General features: G+C 42.2%; 1 protein-coding gene across 3 annotated transcripts in view; it reads right to left on the reverse strand.

Annotated features, from left to right (window-relative positions):
* Positions 1-7,003: 7,003 nt before the first annotated feature.
* ABCD2 (ATP binding cassette subfamily D member 2) overlaps positions 7,004-26,500 on the reverse strand; it is a 59,953-nt gene continuing 40,456 nt past the window's right edge. For 2 of the 3 annotated variants that reach the window (XM_008259406.4, XM_070049653.1), the window contains 3 exons: positions 26,176-26,260; positions 20,039-20,164; positions 7,004-17,581 (listed from right to left, as the gene is read on the reverse strand). In XM_008259406.4, the coding sequence (XP_008257628.4) occupies positions 17,362-17,581; positions 20,039-20,164; positions 26,176-26,260 (431 nt within the window). In that variant the 3' untranslated portion in view covers positions 7,004-17,361. Of the gene's footprint in view, positions 19,502-20,038; positions 20,165-26,175; positions 26,261-26,500 lie in introns of all 3 variants that reach the window. The other variant, XM_070049651.1, reaches the window with a different exon arrangement.

The raw sequence follows: 26,500 nt of genomic DNA on the forward strand, positions 1-26,500 counted from the left end.
CCCGAGATGGCAACTCCACACACAGTTTCGGCAACGTGCCATCCAGTGCCTGGACCCTCGGGAAATGGCAGAGCAAGCAACCTTATCCGACATGGATCTATCCCTGTGTTCGGTCTCCTGCTCATGGCCCACTCCGGCTTTCTGACGTTTCTTGCATGCACACAAATTGAGGAGCTCCTGTGCCGCAGACACTCAGCTGTGCACATTTATCCTCTTGCAACCCAGCGGGACTAGCGCTAACCTGCACATTAGCCCTCCCTCTTTCATGACTGAAACAAAAAGAACCCTTTCCTGGGGATGCTGATTAGAATGTCCATTTAAAGAATTAATTTCTGCTGTACGTAACTGGTAATAGCTATACTCATTTGCAAGCTCTCTCCTGAGCACTTAAGACTTTAGTCATCAGAGCACATTCCAAGGTGAGTACTATGACCAACTCCATTTTAAAAATGAGGAACCCGAGGCATGGAAACATGGAGGAACTGCTTGGCGGGGAGGTGGCCGAGGCAGGACTCACCGGGATCTTCGTCCAGAGTCTGTGAGCCTAATTGGAGTTCAGCTCATCCCCGAGGCTTACGGTGAGGGGAGAAGAGGTGCCGCCCTTCTGAGGGGCTCTGTCCTGGCTCAAACGGTCCCTCTGTTTGGCTTGGCCCTTTCATTCTTATCCAGAGCCGTGTGTGTGTGTGTGTGTGTGTTTCAGGCTGTTCTGTGGATATTACATTTTGAAATCAACATTCGGGAAAGTTAATGTCTATTCGTGACTCTCACCAGGAGGAAGACTTCTTTATGGTCACTGGGACTGATGATAATGGCAGAGTGGAATCTGAATTCCTGGAGCTGGGCCACCTCACAGGAGTGGTGTTGAGAACTCTGGGGAACCTGAGAAAGGAGGATGTATGTTTTGGGATTTCAAAGAGAAAATCTGGAACTAAGTGGTTAGACAGTAAATGTAATACCTAATTTCAGTTAACTGGGGAATGAAAGGAAATGTGAAGCTTTTGTCATGAGCACACTTGTTGGGAAGATCAAAACCAGTGGATCAGTCTTTACTTTATTTTGGAGAAGGGGAAGGAAAGTGGATAGCAAACAGTATGAAATTCCTAAGATGCTTCATTTTTCGTTGGGCAGAAAGGAAATAAAAAGCTCTGTATATTATAGTTTTACTGAGCAGTGTGAGTTGAGAATTCAAGGAAATGAAAGAAAGAGCATACTTTTTATATTTTCCTGTCCCAAACTCATTTTCATTGAAGTATTTGATTTTTGATCTAATTCATTCATTCATTATATATGCACCTTTTGAATGAATACATTGACAGTGCCCTGATGGGGAGGGTATTGTGGTGCAGTGGGGGGAGCTGTGACTCAGGAGCACAAGTGGGCCGGTTTGCATCCTGGCCACTCTATCTCCAGTCCAACTCCTGCTAATGCACCCTGACTCCTGGCTTCCGCGGGGCCCAGGCCCAACCACTGTGCCCAACCAGCAGATGGAAATCTCTTTCTCTATCTCTCCTTCTCTCTCTGACATTCTGCCTTTCAAATAAATCAATTTTTTAAATTATTTACTTACTTACTTAATTACTTATGCTTACTTATTTGAAAGTCAGAGTTACACAGAGAGAGAAGGAGAGGCATAGAGGTCTTCCATCTATTGGTTCACTCTCCAGTTGACCACAACAACCAGAGCTGAGCAGATCCGAAGCCAGGAGCCAGGAGCTTCTTCCGGGTCTCCTACGTGAGTGCAGGGGCCCAAGCACTTGGGGCATTCTCCACTGCCTTCCCAGGCCACAGCAGAGAGCTGGATCAGAAGTGGAGCAGCCAGGACTTGGACTGGCACCTATATGGGATGCCGGCACTGCAGGCTGGGCTTTAACCGCTATGCCACAGTGTTGACCCCCAAATAAATCTTAAGAAATGATTAAAAGAATACATTGTACCCATCTGCCAGGCATTGTTCTCGGTGCCATGAATACTGCAGTCAGTACGCCAAGTGCTGAGTCCTGCCCTCAGGGTTTCTGGTCTGTGGAGGACAGAACTGAGAGGCAGAGAAAGTCAGTTAACAAGTAGGGAAGACACAAGGAAACCATAGTAAGTTACATCAGAAAATAAAATTGGGTGCTGTGTTACAGAGGGCCTGGTTGAGGGACTGTTTTAGATTGAATACTCTGAGAGCATTATGTGACACATAAATGGATGATTGAATAAATGAATGATTAGGGAAGATACATGGGTTCTCAAATAAATAATGAAGAGCAGCTTGGGATAATGTAATGATAGTATTTCAAATAAAGTCTTTTGTGAACATAAAGAAAGAAAAGTAATATATAACTGAAAGAATTCTAGGTGTCCTTGTAGCTACATAAGGTTTCGTTTCTTAAAATAATGTACCTTTGATGATTTCTTCTTTATTAAATTTTATTTATTATTAATTTGAAAAGCAGACATAGACAGACAGAGACTTCCATTTCTAGTTGATTCCCTAAATGCAACATTTAGGGATAGACAGGGCTGAGAGCAGGAGCCAGGAGCTCAGTCTACTTTTTTCTCGTGGGTGTCAGCAACGCAAACAGAGGAGCCATCACCTCCACCCTCCCCAAGTGCACGTTAGCAGGAAGCTGGATCAGAAGAGGAGCCAGGACTCAAAGCCAGGCACTCTGATACGGGGTGCAGATCTCCCCAGAGATGTGTCTCTACTGCTGTGTCCACAGATGAAGATGGTGAGGGAGGGGCATCGTAGGCTGAGGAAACAAAACAAATAGAAAAAGGGAATGCCACCACGTGCAGTCAGGGAGTGAGAAACAGGGGGATGGAGGAGGTGGGGGGGGGGTGCCACTGCGCAGCAGAGGAAGTTGACGGAGGCCAGCACTTGCTGGGCCCTCAATACCATAAAACAAGGTGTAGGTTTTTTTTTTTTTTTTTTTTTTTTTTTTTTTTTTTTTAAAGATTTATTTACTTGCAAGTCAGAGTTAGAGAGAGAGAGAGAGAGAGAGGGAGGGAGAGATCTATCTATCTATCTATCTATCTTGCATCTGCTGGTTCATTCCCCAGATGGCCACAATAGCCAGTGCTGAGCCAGGCTGAAGCCAAGAGCCAGGAGCTTCTTCCAGGTCTCCCACGTAGCTATCAGGGGGTCACACTCTTGGACCATCTTTTGCTGCTTTTCCCAGGCCATTAGCAGGGAGCAGGATCAGAAGTGGAGGAGCCGGGACTTGAACTGGCATCCATATGGCATGCCAGTATCATAGGCAGCAGCTTAACCCACTATGCCATGATGCCAGCCCCTACAAGTTTTTTTAAAATTTTTTAAAAATTTTTGACAGGCAGAGTGGACAGTAAGAGAGAGACAGAGAGAAAGGTCTTCCTTTTGCTGTTGGTTCACCCTCCAATGGCTGCCGTGGCTAGTGTGCTGTGGCCAGCGCATTGCGCTGATTCGAAGCCAGGAGCCAGGTGCTTCTCCTGGTCTCCCATGCGGGTGCAGGGCCCAAGGACTTGGGCCATCCTCCACTGCCTTCCTGGGCCACAGCAGAGAGCTGGCCTGGAAGAGGGGCAACCCGGACAGAATCTGGCGCCTTGACCAGGACTAGAACCCGGTGTGCCAGCACCGCAAGGCGGAGGATTAGCCTAGTAGCCACGGCGCCGGCCCACAAGTTTTAATTTTTAAATACTACCTCGTATCCATAAGTATGGTTTCTACCAATAAAATAGAGTACTGGTGAGGACATGGAGACATTGGAACCTTTGTGCACTGGTGGTGGATTTGTAAAAATGATGTGGTCACTGTGGAAAATAGCATAGAGGTTCCATACAAAAAAAAAAAAAAAATCAGCAATTCACTGCTGGGCATGCCTGCAAGAGAACTGAGCGCTGGTTCTGAGATAACTGCACACTTGTGTTCATGCGGCACTCGTCACAACAGCCACTGGGTGGAAGCAGCCCAAGTGAGTGGGTCGGCAGAAGAAATTAAAACATACTCCCGAGTATCATTCAGTGAACAAAAAGGAAGGAAGTCTGCCGAATGCTGCAGCAGTGAATCGAGGATGCTATGTTAGGTGAAACAAGCTAGTCATGAAAATACTGTTTAATTCCACTTACATGAGGCATCTAGAGTGGTCATATTCATAACTACAAAACAGTAGTTACAGGAGGCTGGAGCACCGGGAAAAGGGGGTTAATGGATAGAGAGCTTCAGACTTGCAATATTCAAACATTCTGGAGATCTGTTTATCACAACGTAATAGTTTATACTTAACACTACTGAACAACACTTAAAATGCTAAAAATGAGACATTTTTTGTTAGGTGCTTTTTATTACAGTAAGAAATGTCTTGAGTTACTTAAGTCCTAAAATCTTTGTGTTGCTTTGTGTTAACTTATAGGTGTGTGCGTGTGTGTGTGTGGTGGGTGTGTTAGGTTGCAGGGAGATCCTCACGTATGTGTGTGGTTAGATCTACACTGACTTCCTTTGTGCACGCCACGCCCATATGGATCTTGGAAACCTGTGACATACTGAGCACCAAGCCAGCCTGCACAGAGACGCTGACTCATGCTTCACCGGTCTGTGCCTGAGTTAGCATCATCTGAGTATTGGACAGGGTCCCCTGCTGTCAGATGTCACAGAGTACAGGATGGCGTTTTCCCTTTAACTAGGCACACTCACTAGGCCTAATGATTTTAATGTTTAATATATTCAACACATAAAGATTAAATAGGCTTGATAATAAGATTGACCCTATTTTCTATGGGTTAAGCTACGTATAATTAAGACAATCAAGTCTAAATTTAGTATTTAAAAATACTTCATTGCTATATATTCTATATTTTAGGTTTTAAAGCATATAAAAACACATAATGTGAATAATCATATTATCATTTGTATGTTGTATGGGATCACAAGTACTGAGACCGACCACATAATTTCAATTGACATTAATTGTGGAAGTCTTGTTATTAACTTTTTTTTTTTTTTTTTTGACAGGCAGAGTGGACAGTGAGAGAGAGAGACAGAGAGAAAGGTCTTCCTTTTGCCGTTGGTTCACCCTCCAATGGCCGCCACGGCTGGCGCGCTGCGGCTGGCGCACCGCGCTGATCTGATGGCAGGAGCCAGGTGCTTCTCCTGGTCTCCCATGGGGTGCAGGGCCCAAGCACTTGGGCCATCCTCCACTGCACTCCCTGGCCACAGCAGAGGGCTGGCCTGGAAGAGGGGCAACCGGGACAGAATCCGGCGCCCCGACCGGGACTAGAACCCGGTGTGCCGGCGCCGCTAGGCGGAGGATTAGCCTAGTGAGCCGCGGCGCCAGCTTGTTATTAACTTTTAAAACTATATATTTTCCTTTCTACATTTTTCTGCATTTTATTTGGATTTTGTTAACATGAGAGACTTAGAGTACTTCAGAAAGTTGGTGGGGCAATGAAATTAAAAGGTGACTATTTGGTGTAAAATATTTTTAAATCCATCCTTTTTTCACATAATTTGCATTTTTCATTAACGTTTTTCAGACCCCTTATACGTATGAATGTAGTCAAGTATCTGATCTTACATGATCTGAACTTGAGCAGGTAACAGTTCCCAGGTGCCGAGACAGAAACTAAATGCCCAGGAGTACTGCTGGTGACACAGGACACAGTTGCTCATTGCGAGAAAGGTGGACAGCACGGGCCCCAGCAAGGCTGAGAGCATATCATCAAGGAATCCTGCAGCCACAATGTGCCCCCTGCTGAAAGAGTGGTCGGACCACCAGAGTGGTCGGAGGCAGGAAATACAGTTGAATCTATCAGTAAGTAGTTACTCAGTGAACAAATGAATGAATGACAGCCAGGTGGGACATCTCTTTCTCAAAACGTTTGTCAATTTGCCTAATGTTGTCTCCCTCTCATAGGACCACGACCATAGCTTACAGTATAACCAATGACAGTATAATTTCTGTTACATGAATTCTTTTCAATTAAAATATTGTCTCATTTAGTTAACTAGAAACCCTGAGTCAGTTAAAAATATACTTTGAAAGTCATTTGATAACACTAATAATGAATAATGGACTAAACTAATTAAAAGGAAAGTGATGTAGAGTTGCATAAGCTTTGTAATCAAATATTGCTAGACTCAAATTTCAGCTCTATTGCTTGGGTGCTTTATGAGGCTTGGTGAATTATTTAATCTTTCTGTCCTTCCCTCTTTATTGAAATGCAATTTTGTGGTGACTTAATGAATTAATGCATATACAATGAGTTAAGGCATATACAATGCATGTACTTATCTACTTGGTAAATAATAATTGTAGCTACTGACTATTTTTCTAACCAATAAAGAGAGGTACTTTTTCTGATTTTCAGTGCCCTGCAAGCATCAGAACAGGGATCATATGTTGTTTATTCCTAGCCCTAGCACAGTACTGGGCATGGGTCAGTACTTACTAAGCATTTTGGAGTCATAAAGCAAATGGATATTTAAGCAAGTATTCAGTGACTATAGCACACAAGTAGCATACAAGGTTTTGCACCATACAGTTTGTGACTATGGTAGACACATGCCTGACACAATCATTTTAAGACTAGAAATAGGGCCTTTGCTAGCGTGGGATGATTTTTAATTCCTTTAATTAATCCAGGTTTTTCATGATGATGAAGGAACTAGCAGGGAATGTTGGAGGTAAATATCTGTACACTGGATGGAGACTGTGTAAGAGGGAGCTTCAAAAAGCTCAGGGAAAATGGAATAAAAAGAGAAGTTTATGTTGGTGCAGATTTTTTTTGAAATTCATGCATGGCTTTTTCATACTATGCATTTTCCATGAACTTTGTGAAGATCCTCCCCTGACCCCATATTGTAATGTGTTCACACACAACCATGTTCTTAGTAGTGACACAGTGATTTCTATCACCAAGAAAATTTTTGTCATTTGCTTTGCTTACCACCAGTCCAGCTTGTGAGTAGACAACTGTTTTGACAAGTTTACAGTAAAAACTGCAGAGCAGCTCTGTGCTTGGTAATCAGGGAAGTCACCAACAGTGAAGAAGGGATTTGTTTTTAATAAAAACATTTTGTACATCCACCTAAAGGCTCTCATGTGGACAACCTTAGAAGTACAACTACAGAACATACTCAGTATATCTAAATGCATATCAGCAGAGCCGTTGGTACCCTGGGTTACGTAAATGCACTTTATACTTCTAAAAGAGGTTCAAAGACGTTTCTTTTAATCTGTGCTTTAACAACCTTTACCATTTTATGTGCATCTCAGAAGTCTGTTAACATTTGCTGGATTTGAGTTCCAATGTCTAACAGATTCTTCTAGAATTATGGAATCATAAAACTATTCCAAATATTGCAATAGGCTAAGCCTATTGCCAAAATATTAAATTATAATTAGAACCCATATCCTAAATAAAAACTAGCATATGCATCGATACTTTTACTGACAGCTCAAATCTGAGACACAAATCAAATTACTGTCAAGGGAAAAACTTCCCACTGCAAACAAATGTAAACTTGGGTTGAGTTTCAGGATATATCTTTCTCCTTGAGGTTATTTGAGAGCGATTTTTACACATTATCTTGTTTACAAAACACATAGCATTTTAGACTCATGCTTGGCATAACACAACATGCTGTAAAAATACAACGTAACATTTTCAAAGAAGGCAGCTTTTTTCAAGTTTGAGAGTTAATCTCCAAAATGCATATTTTAAAATCAAGCTCCGTTATTTTATGGCTTTCTTTGATCAAAAAGAGTCAGCAGTTTGGGTAAATACATAACACTGTAAAAGTAGATTGAAAATTGAAATAGCCTTTATTTTTCCTTTGCCCATCTGATCCTTGCTGTATTTAAAGACGGTTATGTAGTTTCTCAGTCTTTTTCATTTAGCTCTAAGAAGAGCAATTTTGAAAATATTTGAAAGGTACATAAATATGAATTCAAGTCACAATTTTTCCCCCTCCAGGAAAAGGATATTGGTCCAGGAAAAATGTCCAAAATAAATATTCATAAGAAAGCTCATGGAAAACCTGTTCATCTTACACCTTCAACCTTTAAACTGCAACATAGTTTTTAATGAAGAATTTAAATGTTCTTGTACCACGTACATCAGAAGTAGTGAGTCTTTAAATTCAGTTCTTCAGAAGCAGATAATCAATGGCTAACTAGAAATTTATGTTTTCCACATTCTTTTCAAAGTTTCAAAACATAAAATATCAAATCTTAAGCACTTTGATCTTTCAGAGACTAAAATTAAGGTATGAAAAGTATGCACACGCTTCAAATGAGGATTTTCCATTTTCTTTTTATAGCTTTAGAAGTTTCCCTACGGAGATTCCAGGAGGGCTCTCTAGGGAGAAGGAGTGCTGAGCTGATGAGGGAAAGATAGCAGGACTAGTAGAGGAAGTGCATTCCCAGGGGAGAGTTGGAGAGCCCTTTGCAGTGGGAATTCTACAGGAGGAGGAGGAATACCAGGAGCAGCAGGAGCCAGGACACCCGCTAGGAGGCTCTCCGCCAGGGGCTGGAGACCACAGCAGCTGCTGAGAGCAAGCTGAGAGCCACTGATGATACTGCCTGAGGACAGCCTTGCAGACCACACTGATTGTGAGTCCAGCCTCAGCCCTCGTTGGGGTACAGGTACCCACGCAATCCAGAGAAGGAAAAGCACGTGTATTTCTCCTGAATCCCCCCAACAAGGGCTCCTAGCAACCAGAGGGAGAAAGCAGAATCTTGTCGGTAGTAGAGGCTGTCATGGCTTTGACACACATGTAGTCAAGGGATTTTACCAGGGAGAGACCTGCATTCCCTGCTGATTTAGAGTCTGACTGGGAGGGTTCACAGCGGGCGGGGCACCCCCTGAGGACTGTGAGGTGCTCCCATCCCCTCCAGGGGCTCAAACTGCCAAGGTGGAGCACTCCAAGCTCTGGAAAGTCTGCTCTCCCCGCGATGGAGCGGGCTCACAGGGCTGAGAATGGATCCGTGCACGCTGTGACAGTGGGCAGCCTGCGACTGCATGACAGGGCGTGGGGTGCAGCTGGGTCTCTGGCACTCACTGTCTCTGGCTTCACAGGCTCAGAGCTCCCTGACTGCCCGGGTGAGTCATTGCAGAGGGTTCTGTGCTCACGTTGAGGACCACGCAGATCCTGCATGGGGCGGGGTATGGGGGCTTCTCCCACTGTGGGCTAACCCCAGGCACTGACCACCTTGGAAGAGAGGAAGTGAGGCTGTAATTACACCCACAGACATGATCATACCCTCCCCCCTGCTGACAGCAGAGACCTACCACACCCAACTTAGGTGTCACCCTGGATTCTTGCCGTATCCTTGAGCACTGACTGGAGCTCCCTGGCTCCGCCCAGCGTACACTTCTGGATATCCACTAAAGGAGAGACACTCCACTAAGCCGCAGAGGTATAGTTCAAAGATAAAACCCATCAGAAGAGAAAACCAACAAATGTTTCCACAAAAACCTAAAACACAAATACAAGAAACAAAGCCAAGGAAGACAACGTGACTCCTCAAAAGGAATACAACACTTCAGTATTAGACTGTGGAGTCAAAGAGATTGATGAAATGCCTGAAAATAAATTCAAAAGAATGATCAGAAAATTACTCAGAAATACAGAGAAATTCATGAAATAAAGAGATCCATACATGGTATTAATGAAAAATTTTGTTGAGAGATTGGGATACGGAAGAGAAATCAAAATGAAATATTAGAAACGAAGAATTCAGGGCCCAGTGCTGTCACATACTGTGTGCTGGCATTCCATATGGGCACCAGTTCTAGTCCTGGCTGCTCCACTTCTGATACAGCTCTCTGTTATGGTCTAGAAATACAGTAGAAGGTGGTTAAGACTTTGGGTCCCTGCACCCACGTGGGAGACCTGGAAGAAGTTCCTGGCTCCTTGCTTTGGATCAGCCAAGCTCTAGCCATTGCAGCCTTTTGAGGAGTGAACCAATGGATAGAAGACCTCTCTCTCTCTCTCTCTCTCTCTCTCTCTCTCTTTCTGTCTCTATAACTCTTTCAAATAGATAAATAAAACATTTAAAAAAATTCAGTATGTCAAATAGAAAATATAGTGGAAAGTCTGAACAGCAGACTCGGTAAGGCAAAAGAAAGAGTATCTTACCTTGGACAAATCCCTGGAAATAACTCAGTCAGACAACAAAAAAAGGAAAAAAAATTTAAAAACTGAAACTTGTGCTCAAGATTTACTGGATACTATCACAACCAAATATGTTTTTAGGAGTTCCTGAGGAAAGAGGGAAGGGATTAAAAGGCTGATTCAGCTAAATAATACCAGGAAACTTCCCTAATCTGGAGAAACAAAGGGACACCCATGTACAGGAGGCACATATGACACCTAACAGACATGATCAGTAAAGATCTTAAAATGATACATTACAGTCAAACTTTCTATGGTAAAACAAAGGTTAGATTCTACACTGTGCATGAGAGAAATGCCCAGTTACCTTCAGAGGCTCCCCAATTAGACTAACAGCTGATTTCTCATCAGAAACTCTATTGGATAGGACAGAATGGAGAGACATAGCATTATGTAGTGATCAAGGGATCAAGTTACCAGGAAAATGTGGCTATAGTAAATGTATATGCACTCAATGCCAGGGAGCCGGGCTATTTAAGACATATGTCAGTGGATCTAAAGGGAGACATAGACTCCGATACAATAGGAAAGAAGGACTTCAACATCCCACCTTCATCAATCAACAGATCAACTAGACAAAAAATCAACAAAGAAACAACAGAGCTAATCGACACCATGGACCAAATAGGCATAACTGATATCTACAGAACTTTCCATCCCACAGCTGAAGATTACACATGCTTTTCATCAGTGCATGGAACTTTTTCTAGAATAGACCATATGCTTCTAAAAAGGAAGTCTCAAAAATTATAAAAAAAAAACTGAAGTCATATTACATATCTTTTTCTGAATGAACAACTTAAACTCTAGAAAATATGCAAACACATGGAGACTGAACAGTAGCCTCTTGAACAAGCAGGGGCTCACAGAAGAAATCAAAAGGGAAATCCAGAAATTTCTGGAAATAAGTAAAGATGACAATACAACATATCAAAACTTATGGGATATGACAAAAGCAGTGTTAAAAGGGAAATTTATAGCAATTAGTGCCTACATCAAGAAGCCGGAAAGGCATCAAATAAATGAGCTATCAATGCATCTCAAGGACCTAGAAGACAACAATAAACAAAACCCAAAATTAGTAGGAGGAAAGAAATAATCAAAATTAGAGAAGAAATAAAATTGAAACAAAACCAATACAAAAGATCAGTGAAATGAAGAGCTGGTGTTTTGAAAAAAAAAAAAAAAAAAAAACTGATATACCATTGGCCCAACTAACCAAAAAAAAAAAAAAAAAAAGGAGAACACCCAAGTCCAAGTCAATGAAATCAGAGATGATAAAAGGAGATGTAACAACAGATGCCACAGAAATAAATCATCAAGAATTACTATAATCAGCCATATGCCAACAAATTGGAAAATCTAGAAGGAATGGATAGATTGCTGGACACATAGAATCTATGAATTTAGTCACCAATGCATAGAAGACGTAAGCAGACCAATAAGCTAGACGGAGATTGAATCAGAAAGAAGGACCCTCCCAACAAAGAGAAGCCCAGGACCAGACGCCTTCACTGCTGAATTTTACAATACTTTTAAAGAAGAACTAATTCCAGTTCTTCTCAGGCTATTCAACACAATTGAAAGGAAGGGAATCATCTCAAACTCCTTATATAAGGCCTGCATCACCTTAATTCCTAAATCAGAAAATGATATAACAGAGAAAGAGAACTATAGATCAGTTTTCCAGATGAACCCAGATGCAAAAATCCTCAACAAAGTACTGGCTAATTGAATCCAACAAAACAGCAGAAAAATCATTCATCTGGTATGCAAAGATGGGTCAGCATATACAAATCAGTAAACGTGACACATCACATTAACAAATTGAAGAATAAAAACCATAGGATTATCTCAATAGCTGTAAAGAAAGTATTTGAAAATACAACATCTTTTCATGAGAAAAACTTTAAGGAAACTGGGTATAGAAGAACTTTATTCGACACAATTAAGGCAATATAAAACAAACCCACTGCTATCAACTTATTAACTGGGGAAAAGTTGGAAGCATTCCCACTAAGATCTGGAATCAGACGAGGATGCCCACTTTTGCTATTGCTGTTCAATACAGTTCTGGAAGTTTTGGCCAAAGAAAAAGAAATGAAAGGGATATACATTGGAAAGGAAGAAGTCATATTATCTCTGTTTGTATATGACATGATCCTCTGTGTAGGGGAACCAAATGTTTTACTGGCCAGGGCTGTGGCATAGTGGGCTAAGCCTCCATCTGTGGCACCAGCATCCCATATGGGCACTGGTTCAAGTCCCAGCTGCTCCTCTTCTGACCTAGCTCTCTGCTATGTCATGGGAAACAGTAGGAGATGGCCCATGCACTTGGGTCCCTGCCCCCATTTGGGAGACCTGGAAGAAGCTCTTGGCTCCTGGCTTCAGATAAGGCCAGCTCTGTCCATTGCCTCTATTTGGGGAGTGAACCAGCTGATGGAAGTCCTTTCTCTCTGTCTCTCCCTCTCTCTCTGTAACTATACCTCTCAAATAAATAAATAAATCTTTAAAAAAAAAAAAGGCTCCACTAAGAGACAACTGAAACTCATAACAGAGTTTGGTAAAGTGACTGGATATAAAATTAACACACAAAACCAGTAGCCTTTGCATTCACAGACAGTGCCATGGCTGAGAAAGAACTTGTAAGATAAGTCCCATTTACAACAGCTACAATAATTTTTAAATACCTGGTAATAAATTTAACCAAGGAGGTTAAAGATTTCTACAATGAAAATTACAAAATATTCAAGAACAAAATAGAAGAAGGCAAACATGTACACAAAAACATAAAAATCTTCCATGTTCACAGATTGGATGAGTTCATATCCTCTAGCTATCCATACTATAAAAAGCAATTTACAGATTCAATGCAATCCCAATCAAAACACCAATGACATCCTTCTCAGATCTAGAAAAAATGATGCTAAAATTCATATTGGCTCAATATGAGACCCCCAAATAGCTAAGGAAATCTTAAATAGCAAAAACTAAGTTGGAGGCATCATAATAGCAGATTTCAAGATATACTACAGGACACATATAATCAAAACAGCCGGGTACTGGCACAAAAATAGACATGGAGACCAATGGAATTGAATAGAAACCCCAGAAATTAATCCATACACTTACAGGCAACTTATTTTTGGCAAACATGCTGAAATCAATCCCTGGAACAAGGACAGTCTCTTCAACAAATGGTGCTGGAAAAATTGGATCTATGTATGCATAAGTATGAAACAAGACCCCCACCTTACACCTTATACAAAAATAAACTCTAAATGGATCACAGATCTAAATCTGTGAGTTGATACTACCCAGTTACTAGAGGGAAGCTTTGGGGAATCTTTGCAAGACATTGGTGTAGGCAAAGACTTCTTGGAAAAGACCCCAGAAGCACAGGCAGCTACAGCAAACATGACAAATGGGATTACATCAAGCTAAGAAGCTCTGCACGGCAAATGAAACACTCCACAAAGTTAAGTGGCAACTGGCAGAATAGGAGAAAATATTTGCAAACTATGCAACCGATAAATGATTAATACCCAGAATCTGTAAAGAGCTCAAGAAACTCAATAACAAAAACAAACAATGCAGTCAAAAAGCATAAAGGACTTGGACAGGCATTTTTTTTTTTTGACAGGCAGAGTGGACAGTGAGAGAGAGAGAGACAGAGAGAAAGGTCTTCCTTTGCCGTTGGCTCACCCTCCAATGGCCGCCGCGGCCGGTGTGCTGCGGCTGGCGCACCGCACTGATCCAATGCCAGGAGCCAGGTGCTTATCCTGGTCTCTCATGTGGGTGCAGGGCCCAAGCACTTGGGCCATCCTCCACTGCACTCCCTGGCCACAGCAGAGAGCTGGCCTGGAAGAGGGGCAACCAGGACAGAATCCGGCGCCCTGACCGGGACTAGAACCGGTGTGCCGACGCCACAGGCGGAGGATTAGCCTATTGAGCCACGGCGCCGGCCTGAACAGGCATTTTTCAAAGGATGAAATACAAATGGACAACAGACACATGAAAAAATGCTCAGGCTCAGTAGCCACCAGGGAAATGTGAATAAAAACCACAATGAGGGGTGACCTCTCCCCTGTTAGAATTGCTATCACCCAGAAATCAACAAACAATGAATGCTTCTGAGGATGTGGGGGAAAAGGTACTCTAATCCATTGTTTGTGGGCATGTAAACTAGTACAACTGTTATGGAAGACAGAATGGAGGTTCCTCTGAGAGCTGAAGATAGATCTACCATATAACCCAGCCATCTCATTGCTGGGCATTTACCCAAAGGAAATGACATCAGCTTACAAAAGAGTTATTTGTACCCCCATGTTTACTGCAACTCCATTTACCATAGTTAAGATGTGAAACCAACCCAGATGTCCACCAACTGATGACTGGATAAAGAAAATGTTGCATATATACACCATGGTATGATACTCAGCCAAAAAAAAGAAAGAATGAAATCCTATCTTTTACAACAACATGGATGCAACTGTAAAACATGCTTAGTGAAATAATCCAGTTTCAAAAAGACAAATATCACACGTCCTCTCTGATATGCGACAATTAATTTAGAATATAAACAATCTATAGGAATTGGTCACTTTGGGATATGATTGTCATTTTTAGCTTGTGTGTATGCCCTCGTGGAACTATGGTCTTCCTATTTTGTACTTATTTAATATTATGATTAGTGGTGCATTAAGCCTGTGAATATACACTGTTTAAAATTACGTCCTTGCAAAAACTGAAGAAGAGAGAGGAGGGACAGAGAGGAGTTGGGGCAGAGCAGGGAGTGAGGGGAGTGTAGTTGTCTGTTTATACCTATGGAATGCATAAAATCTGTTCTTTCGGCCAGTGCCACGGCTCACTAGGCTAATCCTCTGCCTGCGGCACCAGTACCCTGGGTTCTAGTCCCAGCTGGGGCGCTGGATTCTGTCCCAGTTGCTCCTCTTCAGTCCAGCTCTCTGCTATGACCTGGAAAGACAGTGGAGCATGGCCCAAGTGCTTGGGCCCTGTACCCGCATGGGAGACCAGGAGGAAGCACCTGGCTCCCGGCTTCGGATCAGCACAGCGCGCCAGCCATGGCGGCCATTTGAGGGGGTGAACCAACGGAAGGAAGACCTTTCTCTCTGTCTCTCTCTCTCCCTAACTCTGCCTGTCAAAAAAAAATCTGTTCTTCTATATTAATAATTTTTTTTCAAAAAGCCTCAAACATTTCCCATCTTTAACAGTATATATGGGATAACTGCTCCTGTAAAAGTTGAGATGAACAGGTAATTTTATCAAATTCTAGTTCAGTTCTATGCTTTTTTAAAAAAATCTTTTAATGTCTTCTGTTTTCTAATAGGACATAGTATAACAGAGAAATGAATAAACAAGTAGCTAACAATAATAACAGAAAAACTTGGACAGATGTAATGATTAGGATGGTTACATGTATTGATATTAAAAAAAGGTCCTCGTTATCATGGCCAAACTGATGATATACAAAAGCTAGAATGTTCTACACTGATACTCATGTATGCCTGCAGGCACTCTCCCACCTGAAAAAGCCTAGGAATCACTCACTCAGCTTCTCGTAGGGCTGTGCCTAAACATACAAATAGAATCCTAAGCTACTAGACGCAAGCATTCCGGGATCTTTTCCCCCTCTGGCTTATCTCGATGATGGCATAGGTAGCAAGAGACTAGTGTTAGCTTTGGGTGTTCTGCTTTGATCTGCAGGCCACACACATTTCTACCTCATATGACCAGTCCATACAAACTATTTCTGATTATGTTCAATAAGTATAAAATTCCTCTAAAACACAACTAACTGCCCTCTGAGCGCCAATGCACTAGGGATACATGAATATTGAGTAAGATCACGTGGTCGTGTAAGATTTCCCAACTCCCCTGGCTCACATTAAGCCAGAAACCAAGGCCCATTCCATTTCACACTTACTTTCATTTCTTGTAAACAATAGCCCAGTAACAATAAAGCCATCATTATCAAAATTTCCTTTTAATATCTCACTTAAATTTCATTGATATTGCCTCCCACTTAGATTTCAGGGATAACAATGGAAACATTACTCAGCTGGGACTCAGGAGAACTTTGTGCGATCCATGGATCTCTCCCTACCTGGACTGCGTGGTTTGGGCAAATCTGAGTTCAGTTTTCTCAAAAACAAAGTAGGAGAACCAACATGTCTCAAAAGCTCACCACAAGGAATATCATGACATGAAATGTATGGGCATTGTAAATTGCAAAGTATTATTTCCGTGTACGCTGTTCTTATTGTGATTTTCAGAATCGCTATATTCTATCAGAGGTCTTCAAAAATCTCATGGAAAATGTGCATTATCTTTTAATTGCATTATCTTTTAATCACATGTTCCAGGAACTTTTGGGTACCTCATCATATTACAGTACTGCAAGTGTGCAATTTTTAAAATGTGGACTTTCTGGGACATAAAATTTGGTATTTCGGACAGAAATTGCAATAGATAATGCTGCCAAGCAAAATAAAAAACAGGTTGAGATGAAAGTGATTAGGATGCCCCTTTTCTATGTTGGCCACTCTTAAAATGAGAGGATTTATTAACACGTAGGTAAGACTGTCATTAAAATTAACTTATGTGGCTGCAGTAAGATGCTCACAGCCTAAAACTTAAAAACATGGCAGTTCATTCATGCATAGCTATGCTTTTTTCTTTCAACCATTGCCATTCAAATAATTGAAGAGATTTATCAAACTGCCAGCTACTTTATACACGGTTTTATTTTTCAGTGGCCTCTAGCAAGGATGAGCATGAATTTGAGCTATGAAACCTAATGTCAAGCCTCCATGGGCTAAGAGTGCTCAGTGTAGCACCTGCTATCAACCCTAACGCTGCTCTTCAGTGGTTTCTTTTCTCAGACGACTCCCACACTGGTTAAGTGCTTCGGACACATCAATTATGCACAGTAAATCTGGCATTCATCACGAATTCACCTAGAAAATCCTGTTTCACAGGTGAACTTGCTTTTCATCAGGAATTAGCAGAAGCCATAATAACTAATCTTCCATAATGTATCTGTTTATTTTCTTCTGAAAAGTCAGATCGGGTACTTCCTTGATGTGAAGTCTTGTCAAACATTTCCTGCTGTCTTCCATTCTCTGTGCTTAGCTTAGCAGACGGCATGCGCTGGGGCTGTGTCTCTGAGTCTTCACCTAAAATTTACCTTTAAAAACAAACTAGGAGCTCTCCTCTGCGTATCTCATTGTTTTCAGAGCTGAGTCTTCCCCCAAAAGTTTGCACAGTTCATTGAGTCTCTGCTGCATTTTGGGAATTCCGGCGAGCTGAGATTCCAGCTTTTGTTTTTCTTCACTCAACGTCAAACGGATAGCAGTGTCCAGCTGTTCAAAACGCCAGCCTCCTTGACCGTCAAACTGTAATAAGTGAGTGTGGTATTTCCTGCAGAAGTAAAGTGAAATCATATCATTAGCCATAAATGTGACAAGCCACTTTAGTTATTGGTTCATAATCATAATTGACATTCAGAGGAAAATTTTAAGTGAAGGTACCTATTTTACATTTGATTTTCAAAGATACCTCAAAAGTTAAATATGATTTTTAGAAACATGTATTTGAAAGGCAGAGTGACAGAGAGAAGGAGAGAGAGATATTTCCGTCTACTGCTTCATTCCCCAAATGGCCACAGCGGCCCAAGGTGAGGTCAGGCTGAAGACAGTAGCCTGGAGCGCCATCCAGACGTCCCATCCCACGTGGTGACAGGGACACAGGTAACTGGGCCATCATTTTATGCTTTCTCAGGCACGTAAGTAGGGATCTGATGGGAAGCAGAGAACTCAACTTCGATAAGAGATGCTGGCATTGTAAATGGTGGCTTAACCTGCTCCGTCTCAAATATTATCTGGTACCAAATATTATGATTATTTTTAAACCCAAAAGTCATTCATCTACTCTTGAGGAAATTCCTGTTAATTCATTATTTCATATTCTGAATGTGCATGGATTACAGAAGTCCTGCTGTTGCATGTGTTTAATTTGTTTTCATGACCCAGTGTGCCTCCTGAGTAAATGATAAAGCACACTTAGGTTAGGATAAGGAAACAGAACTGAGAAAATAAAGTGAGGAGAAAAAAAGGGATGCCAAGACAAACTAAGGAAAATAAAGGAAAATGCAATAGCAATTCCTTAAAATGCCATCTTTGGGGAATGAGTTCTTTAACATAAGTAAAACTTCCTCAATGATTCAAGTTTTAAAACATTTTATAAAAAGTGAACACTCAGAATGGAACCTTTTAAAGATATTTCCACATCTTCATGTATTTTAATTTTTCTTCTCACAGCTCAGCTTCCTACCTGGAGCTTCACGGAGCCACAGAGAAACTTTCCTGGTGAGAGAGGGGAAGGCCTAGCTCCTCTGAAAAGACCGAGCTGCCCCGTTCCTGAGCCCTGTGGGCCGTGTGTGCCGACAGCCGGGTCGGTGGCTCAGGTCCCTGGTGGCTGAGCCCCCTGCACTTTGTCACTTACTGAACTGCACCAGGTAAGACCTTCACGTTTTCTTTTTTTTTTTTAAATTTATAGAAAGAGCACAGATTTCATGTATTTCATGTATGTAAAGTCCAGGCAGTCTGTCCCTGGAGAGACCAGAGAAGCAGGAGCCCATCACCCAGTGCCACTTAATCTCTACGGAGATAAATCGTCGAGTTCTACAGGCAGGGCCGCTTGGAGAAATGCTGAGGGGAAGAAACGCCCCTCCACTCCCTGCTCCCCAAATATCTGAAGGCTTGCCTGAAGAGGGAGAACAGACTGTGAGCTTCCCAACAGAAGTGCAGTCTCAGACTTGGACAAGGCAAGTCGGGTGTGAAGGCAGTAATGAATTCGCTCCTCATTGTAATGTAAACATGCTCTGTGAGATTGGAGGTCTCCAGGCTCTGAGGATTAACTAGTCTCCTTTTACTGCCATGGACGCCAAGACAGCTTTGCCATGGGATCTCATCCGCCACCTGCCACAGGGAGACAAGAGGAGCCTTTGCCGTCCCTTGACAAACAGGGGGCACAGCGTCTATAGAGTCAGAGAAGAGAACCAAAACGCGCATGTGGGGAGGGTGAACGCAGCATGGGTGGAAAAGTGTTTGTGGGGTTCACACAGGAGAGAGATGGCAGGTTCATTAGACAGACACAGCCGTGTACACTGTAGCACACACTCACTGTGTGATCTCTGCAAGGCGTTGTCCTCGCTTTTCTCAGTTTCTCGTCTGTACAAATGGGAAGTCAGACGACGAATTCTCCGCAGGGTGGCTGAGGGCTTAAGTGCAGTGAGGGAACAGAGGGACACTATCTCTTCTTTCCCCACCAGCATCATGACTGAGTCAGTGGAAAAGCCAAAGGATCATAAAATACAGGCTTACGATTTTTAAAAATGAAAATCTCACTGTTTCATGAGATATTATAAAAATTTTAGCTCATTTTCCTCACTGCAAAACAGAAATAAAAATTTTTCCTCTAATTATCTTCATTGATTTAATTATTTAGAAGAAACTAAGTTGTGGTATTTTTTTCTTGGGTTTTAAAGAAAGGACTGAAAGAACAATGGAAAAAATATATTCTTTCCCAGGACATGCTATGGAATTATAAAAATATTTTCAGTTCAAATAAATCATTGTTTTGTTTTGTCACATTTTTTCAGGATTATTGAAAAGTGCTGGTAACTGCCAAATATTACAGCTATAGCACGAGGCTGGGGTATCTAAACTGCTAGTGTGCAACTTAGCAGAAACGCAGGTCGAAAGCAGCCAGTGACGTGCTCTTTCCTTCCCAGTGAAAAGTGTAGCAAACGTATTATTTCAGAAACAGAAGCAGAAACCATGTATCACAAGTTACAAAGCAACCGGAAATACTTACCAGAGAGAAGGCCTGTGTGTGATAGACAATAAGGAGATTCCAGCCCCTTTCGCAGCCTGAAATATCTTCCCTTCCACGTCAATGCTGACAGCACTGGTACATTCATCCAGCAATGCATATTTTGGTCTTTAAAAAAATAAACACCAATAAATCAATGATTTTTCCTGTTTGAATTCTGAATTTTTCTTTGGACAACATGAGTTGCAATGCTAACAACTGCAAAGGAGCCAGAGAGTGTGACAGGTTTTTATTTTAATTGAGAGACAGAGACAGAGACATATGTGGAGCGTTCCCATCTGCTGGTTCATGCCCCAGATCCGTGTAACTGCCAGAGCTGAGCTGGGCCAAAGCCCTCAGACCCCGTCCAGGTCCCCCCCGTGGGTGGCAGGGATTCAGGTACTGGAGCCATCACCACTGTTCCCAGGTGGGACTCAGGATCTGGGTCAGCTGTGGAACCCAGGTATTCCTAACTGCTAGGCTAAACGCTCGCTCTGAATATGACATTATTTAAGGCTCTTAAGTGAGAGAAACAAAACAGCAGCTTTACTCTTTAAAAAAAAGCGGTTATCCCCCTGTGCCCTCTAAGTAGACTTTCTGACCCTTGCTCCCAATACAAAGGGCTGCATTGTCCCGCATGTGAATGACTCACAGCTAGGGAGCACAGGTGGCAGAGTGCACATCCTGCAGAAGGAGCCTCATCCCTCGTGACCACAGTCTGACTAATTACATGAAAAACACACTCAAGTGGCTCCTTATTCAGCAGGCCCCAGTCCTCGCTGGCAAAGACTTAATGAGAAGATTAGCTCAGCCGCAAGGTGAACACCTAGGCATTACTAATACCATTTCATCACAGCCCGGCTCTGCAAGCGTGAATGAGCCTGCTTGCAGGGTCAGGGCAGATGTTGCTCTCACGACACTGCGACCCTGCCCCAGAGTCCCACTCCTGGGGGACAATCCGTGAAGTGTTTTTCCTATTGTACTCGAGAATTTCTTTTCCTAGTTCGGTTTCCATGCTGGTGACTGGTGCATCTGTGAGAGCAACCCCCCCCCCCCCCCCGCCCAGGCTTCCTGCTCCTCCCTCTTTTCACACCCCCCCCCCCCCCCCAGCTCCTGTCTTTGTCTTTTCCCTTTCTTCTTTCCAAAGCCTCTCCAGCCTTTAGGTCTATCCGAGGGTACTTCAAAAAGTTTGTGGGAAGTGAAATTAAAAGCTGAGTTCATTTTGGTGGGAAAATATCTTGAAGTTCATGAAAGGAAAAACAGCAGGGTTTTTGGTAACAGGCATTTGCCATGAACGTTCTGAAATAACTTCAGAGTTGATGTTCGGCAACATAGCTTCGCTTAGCTAACAGGACGAAAGCCAGCCCGACACTGCCATTTGTTATTCATTTTGGGGTTGAAAATCAGTTCCAAGTATTTACTAGGACAATTACTTTCATGAAGATAATCTGATTTTTTTAAAAAAACAAATGATGAAGAAAAAAATTGACAGTAATTTCTTGCTCAGCATAACTGATTCTTTAGTGCTGTGAGTGACTTTTCTCAGATGAATGTGTGTAGTGCCATGCTCCTGTCACCTAATCCAGGTGCACAGTCAAGGCTCGCAGGTGCAAATGTCACCAAAAATGCTCTCCACACAAGGAGCGGGAGGATCACTCACATTCCCCGTGACAGTGTCAAGGTAGCTTCGCTGGCAGGCGTCTGGTTATTGTTCTGGTTTAACTCCTTTCTCTCAGATGTGATTACTGTTTTGTGGATGTATAAAATAGGTCTCTGTGTGCAAGGCTCTTTCCAGTGGCTATTTCGTTCATGGTATCTTGTCTTATTTTTCAGTGTGTTTGGAGCTGAAGAGGAAAAAAAATGCTATTTCAGAATTAGAAAAAAACCTATTTGTCTTATACTCTGTTGTCATAGCAACCCCGCTTCTGGCAGAGAGAGGACAGATGCCACAGTTCTGTGTTGCTGGCAGGAGTGGTGTGTGTGTGTGTGTGTGTGTGAGAGAGAGAGAGAGTGCATGTGCATGGACTGAAATACACAAGCAATGGAGCTGGCCTCTAGTCCCCATATTACTAAACCAGACATAGATAACATTGTTTCTCAGATGATCCTTCCCTCTTCCTTTGACATCGTCAGCAGAACGGCCCTGAGAAGGACCTGATGCGTCCTCCTTAGTACAGGGTGTTTCCAATCATTCTTTAACCGCTCCATTTAAAATCTCCTCCAAAGGAGTATGCTACTGTGACACTTCGGCTCCCTGCCGGAGCTCCCACGTCAGCTGGCCAGCTCTTCCATGCTAATACTTCAAGGCTTACCGCCAAGGTTCCAGAATGAAGCCAGCAGTTTCTCCGCATCACACACCTTACTTCCTCTGGGTTTATTTTCCTGATTCCTTTGGTCTTTTCTCAGCTACTTGCTCCCCTTCACTGCTCTTCTATGGCTTTCTGACTTTTCTGTCCAAGATGCACCTGTGACTTGATCGTCACTCCCTGTCACACTAATATCCAGAATGCATTGGATTCACAAATACCAACTATCTACCACCAGTCAGAGGTGCTTGGAATCTCTTTGGGCTTATTTTACTAACATACTGACATGGTGAGAACTTTGTGTCCATATTTTATGTCCCAACACATTACATTTCACCAACTATACCTTTGATCATAGTTAGGTACAAAACCCAGATGGACTTGGGGTGAGAGGGGGTAACAGCTGGTCACAAATGTCAAGCTCTGGAGTTTACATGTGAATCTCATCTCAGGAAAGAGCATTCCAAATACACTTTGCTAAGTACTCTGAATTTGCAAAATTTGGTTCCTATTTTTTAGACCACCATTTTCTTATGCTAACCACGCACACTGTCATAAATCACATGTCATTAGCTAGTATATTCTTCTCACTAAAAACTTTCAACTAGACACAAAAACAATATAGAACATATGACTCCATTTATATGAAGTTGGGGAAGAAGTGAAGCTAATTTATGATGGAAATCAGAACAGAACAAACCCATGGGGAATGGATTTGGAAATGGGCAGGAAGCAAACTCTTAGGATGACAGACATGTTCTCTACTTGATGAGGGTGCTGGTACATGGTGTGCAGTTTTACCAAAAGTCATTGAATTGTGTATTAAAATTTGTACCTTTGGTACATATATAATAATAATAATAATAAATTCTGGCTAGTTATTATTACATAATTACACAGAGAAGTGCATGAGATGCCAGTGCCGTGGCTCAACAGGCTAATCCTCCACCTTGCGGCGCCGGCACACCGGTCTGGTCCCGGTCGGGGCACCGGATTCTGTCCCGGTTGCCTCTCTTCCAGGCCAGCTCTCTGCTGTGGCCCGGGAGTGCAGTGGAGAATGGCCCAGGTCCTTGGGCCCTGTGCCCGCATGGGAGACCAGGAGGGGCACCTGGCTCCTGGCTTCGGATTGGCGTGGTGCGCTGGCTGCAGCGCGCCAGCCGTGGCGGCCATTGGAGGGTGAACCAATGGCAAAAGGAGGACCTTTCTCTCTGTCTCTCTCTCACTGTCCACTCTGCCTGTCAAAAAAAAAATAATAATAAAGAAGTACATGAGAGCACAGAACATAAAAACAGCTATATAAACTGTTGTATACTTATGCGAATTAACAGTAAAACAAGTATTCAAACAGTACTTTGTGTGTTTGTTTGGGTACTTTATACTTTGTGTGTCTGTGTGGGTGCACACTGTTGAAATCGTTACTTAGTATATACTAAGTTGATCTTCTGTATATAAAGATAATTAAAAATGAATCTTAATGAAGAATGGGATGGGAGAGGGAGTAGGAGATGGGATGGTTTGCAGGTGGGAGGGTGGTTATGGGCGGGCGGGATCCGCTATAATCCAAAAGTTGTACTTTTGAAATTTATATTTATTAAATAAAAGTTTAAAAAATAACTAAACTGTAGTATACTTGATGAAAATAGCTACAGTAAAAACAATCAAAATAACTGTGGGGAGCAACTCGGACTGGACTGAGTTACTGGAATTAAGACTTATTCTATGCATCTGCTCTCCCACAATATGGCGCTGGGAGAGGAGAAAACAGCTTCTATGCAGCTGCCTCTTGCCAACTTGAGTGATGACCTCCAGGAGCTGATCCTGCTCCTGACTGGAGGAGAGCAGCGTACTCGGCGTGTGGGCAGCCGAGTTAGGATTGGCGGAGGAGGACTATAAAGGAGGAGAGAGACAACATGCTCCAGGAACATCTAAGGGGAACATCTATCTGAATAACACCTGTGCAGCCCCCGAGAGAGCCGGCCGGCGGTGTGCCGCTCCCCTGCGGAAGTGGGGAAAGTGGCCAGGGGGAACCGCCCTTCCACGGAGGTGGAAGGGACGGCAGCCAACCCGGGAAGAACCAGCAGCAAACCCGGGAAGGGCCGAACAGACAAAAGAACAGCGCAGGGTCCTGTGTCGTTCCTCCACGAAGACGGGGAGCGACAAATAACAACCAACTTTTGTCTACCAACAAAACTGGGAAGAAATTTATCCCCAAATTTTAATAGTTTTTATACCTATGAGATAACAAATTGTTCTCCTTTTTATCTACATTTTCTACCTTTATAAAAGGCCAATACAATTCTATTTTAATAAAATTGCTTAAATGTTTTTCATGATAAACATTCTATATGTTTCTATAGTTTTGTAAAAAAGGCTGAAGCCAAATCTGACCAAGCTTTTACTCCAATTTCTAGGTGCAAGAAAAATGGAAGCTAGAAGAACCAGATAAAAGGGTCAAGAAGCAAGCAGACAAGTCTAGAACAAGCCACATCCTGCACGACCAGTGACCTTGTTTCTTCAACAAGCCCATGACATAAAAGGTACTGGGACCAGGGAAGAAAACAGACTCTTTATGGTAAAAAATAATTAAGAGATGTAAGAGCAAAATACACTGTGTGAAACTTGTTTAGAGTTTGGTGTGAACAAGCCAAGCATAAGAAAGATATTTTTGAGACAACCATGAAAGCTTGAATATGAACCAGGTATAAGAAGATTAAATAATTACCAGTGTCATTAGGTATGACTATGATCTGTTATGTGAGAAAATGTGCCAATATTTCACAGATTGATGCCAAAGTATTTAGGGGGAAAAGTCATGATAACTTGGATTGCTTTAAATGCCTCAGAAATAAAAGAGTATATAAATCGAGGTAGAAAAGGTTAGATTTGCCAAATCAGTATAGTGAGAATACGGGGTTAATTTTACAATTTCTATCTTTTGAGAAAGTTTGGATTTTCCCCCATAATTAAAGATTTCTTTGATAACTTTTGATAGCCACTAGTTGTGAAATGTTCAAGATGGCATATTTGATATACTTTTGCTATCTTTATTAGCTTTTTAAAGTTCTCTGAAAAAGTGGTACAGCTTCCACTGGAACTCACTGGAGAACGTCACATCTGCCCCAACTTAGGGCCTATTCATGCTTTGATGAGTATGACTCTTGGCCCGTTCCCGGTCAAGTCCAAGAACTAGAAGTGATTAATACAGTTCCCAATACGCCCCTTCTCTGCACAACTCATGTCCTCTTTGCCAGATGTCAAAGACAAAAAAAAATCAAAACAAGAAAGATTTCTTTTGCAGAGTACAGGACAAACACAAGGATAGGATCAGGTGGCTTTGGGTCTCCATCCTGTGCCCTGTGCTTGCTGTCCTGAAACTCAAAACGCTCTGAGGCGGGTCACAAAGAGAAAAGTTCTTTTGAAAGAAATTATTCCCACATCCTCATGGACATTGTGGCTGGCTCCTTCTTCCTTTGGCTATGGCTCTGATTTTTGAAAGGGAGAAAACTGTTTAACAGGTTAAAGAGCTGAGTGATTTTGAATTTAATAATTAAATTCAGAAGTGTTACTGAAGACCTACCTACCAGGTTTATACCCATGTAATCAGGGCCAAGTAGTCCTCACATTAGAAAATTAGTAATGATCCTACTTTGAAACTTAGGATACATAAATATATAACTTAGCCCTATGGACATTATGTCATCTAACTTTACGCAATGTAAAAAAAAAAAAGCCAGAGAAAAATAAAATAATTGGAAATTCCATTACACGAAAAAAAATTCAGAAATTGGACTGTCAACTCTGTGTGTTGGCGCCCCATGGACTCAGAGAGCTTACTTGTGGTAGAACATGCGTGCCATGCCCATTCTTTGCTTCTCCCCTCCCGACAAGACGTCCTTCCAGTCCAACACAGCATCCCACCCTGCAGAAATAAAAAGATCACTATTTTATAATTCACTTGTTTAACTGTTACTGTTTCCAACCTGGACACGTGATTCCTGGCAAGTTCAAATTGTTAACATGAAGACAGCCTGGGATTGCACCAAACATACGCTTGGCTAAATGACAGAGCCTCTCGAATAAGCATTTTGGTGTAGATCTGATATTCTCTTAATGGCAATAATTTCTTACATCGACAAATTGTCTTATAAGAATTCTGAGC

This window comes from Oryctolagus cuniculus, chromosome 9 (genome assembly GCF_964237555.1).
Source record: "Oryctolagus cuniculus chromosome 9, mOryCun1.1, whole genome shotgun sequence".
In the NCBI taxonomy this organism is placed as follows: Eukaryota; Metazoa; Chordata; class Mammalia; order Lagomorpha; family Leporidae; genus Oryctolagus; species Oryctolagus cuniculus.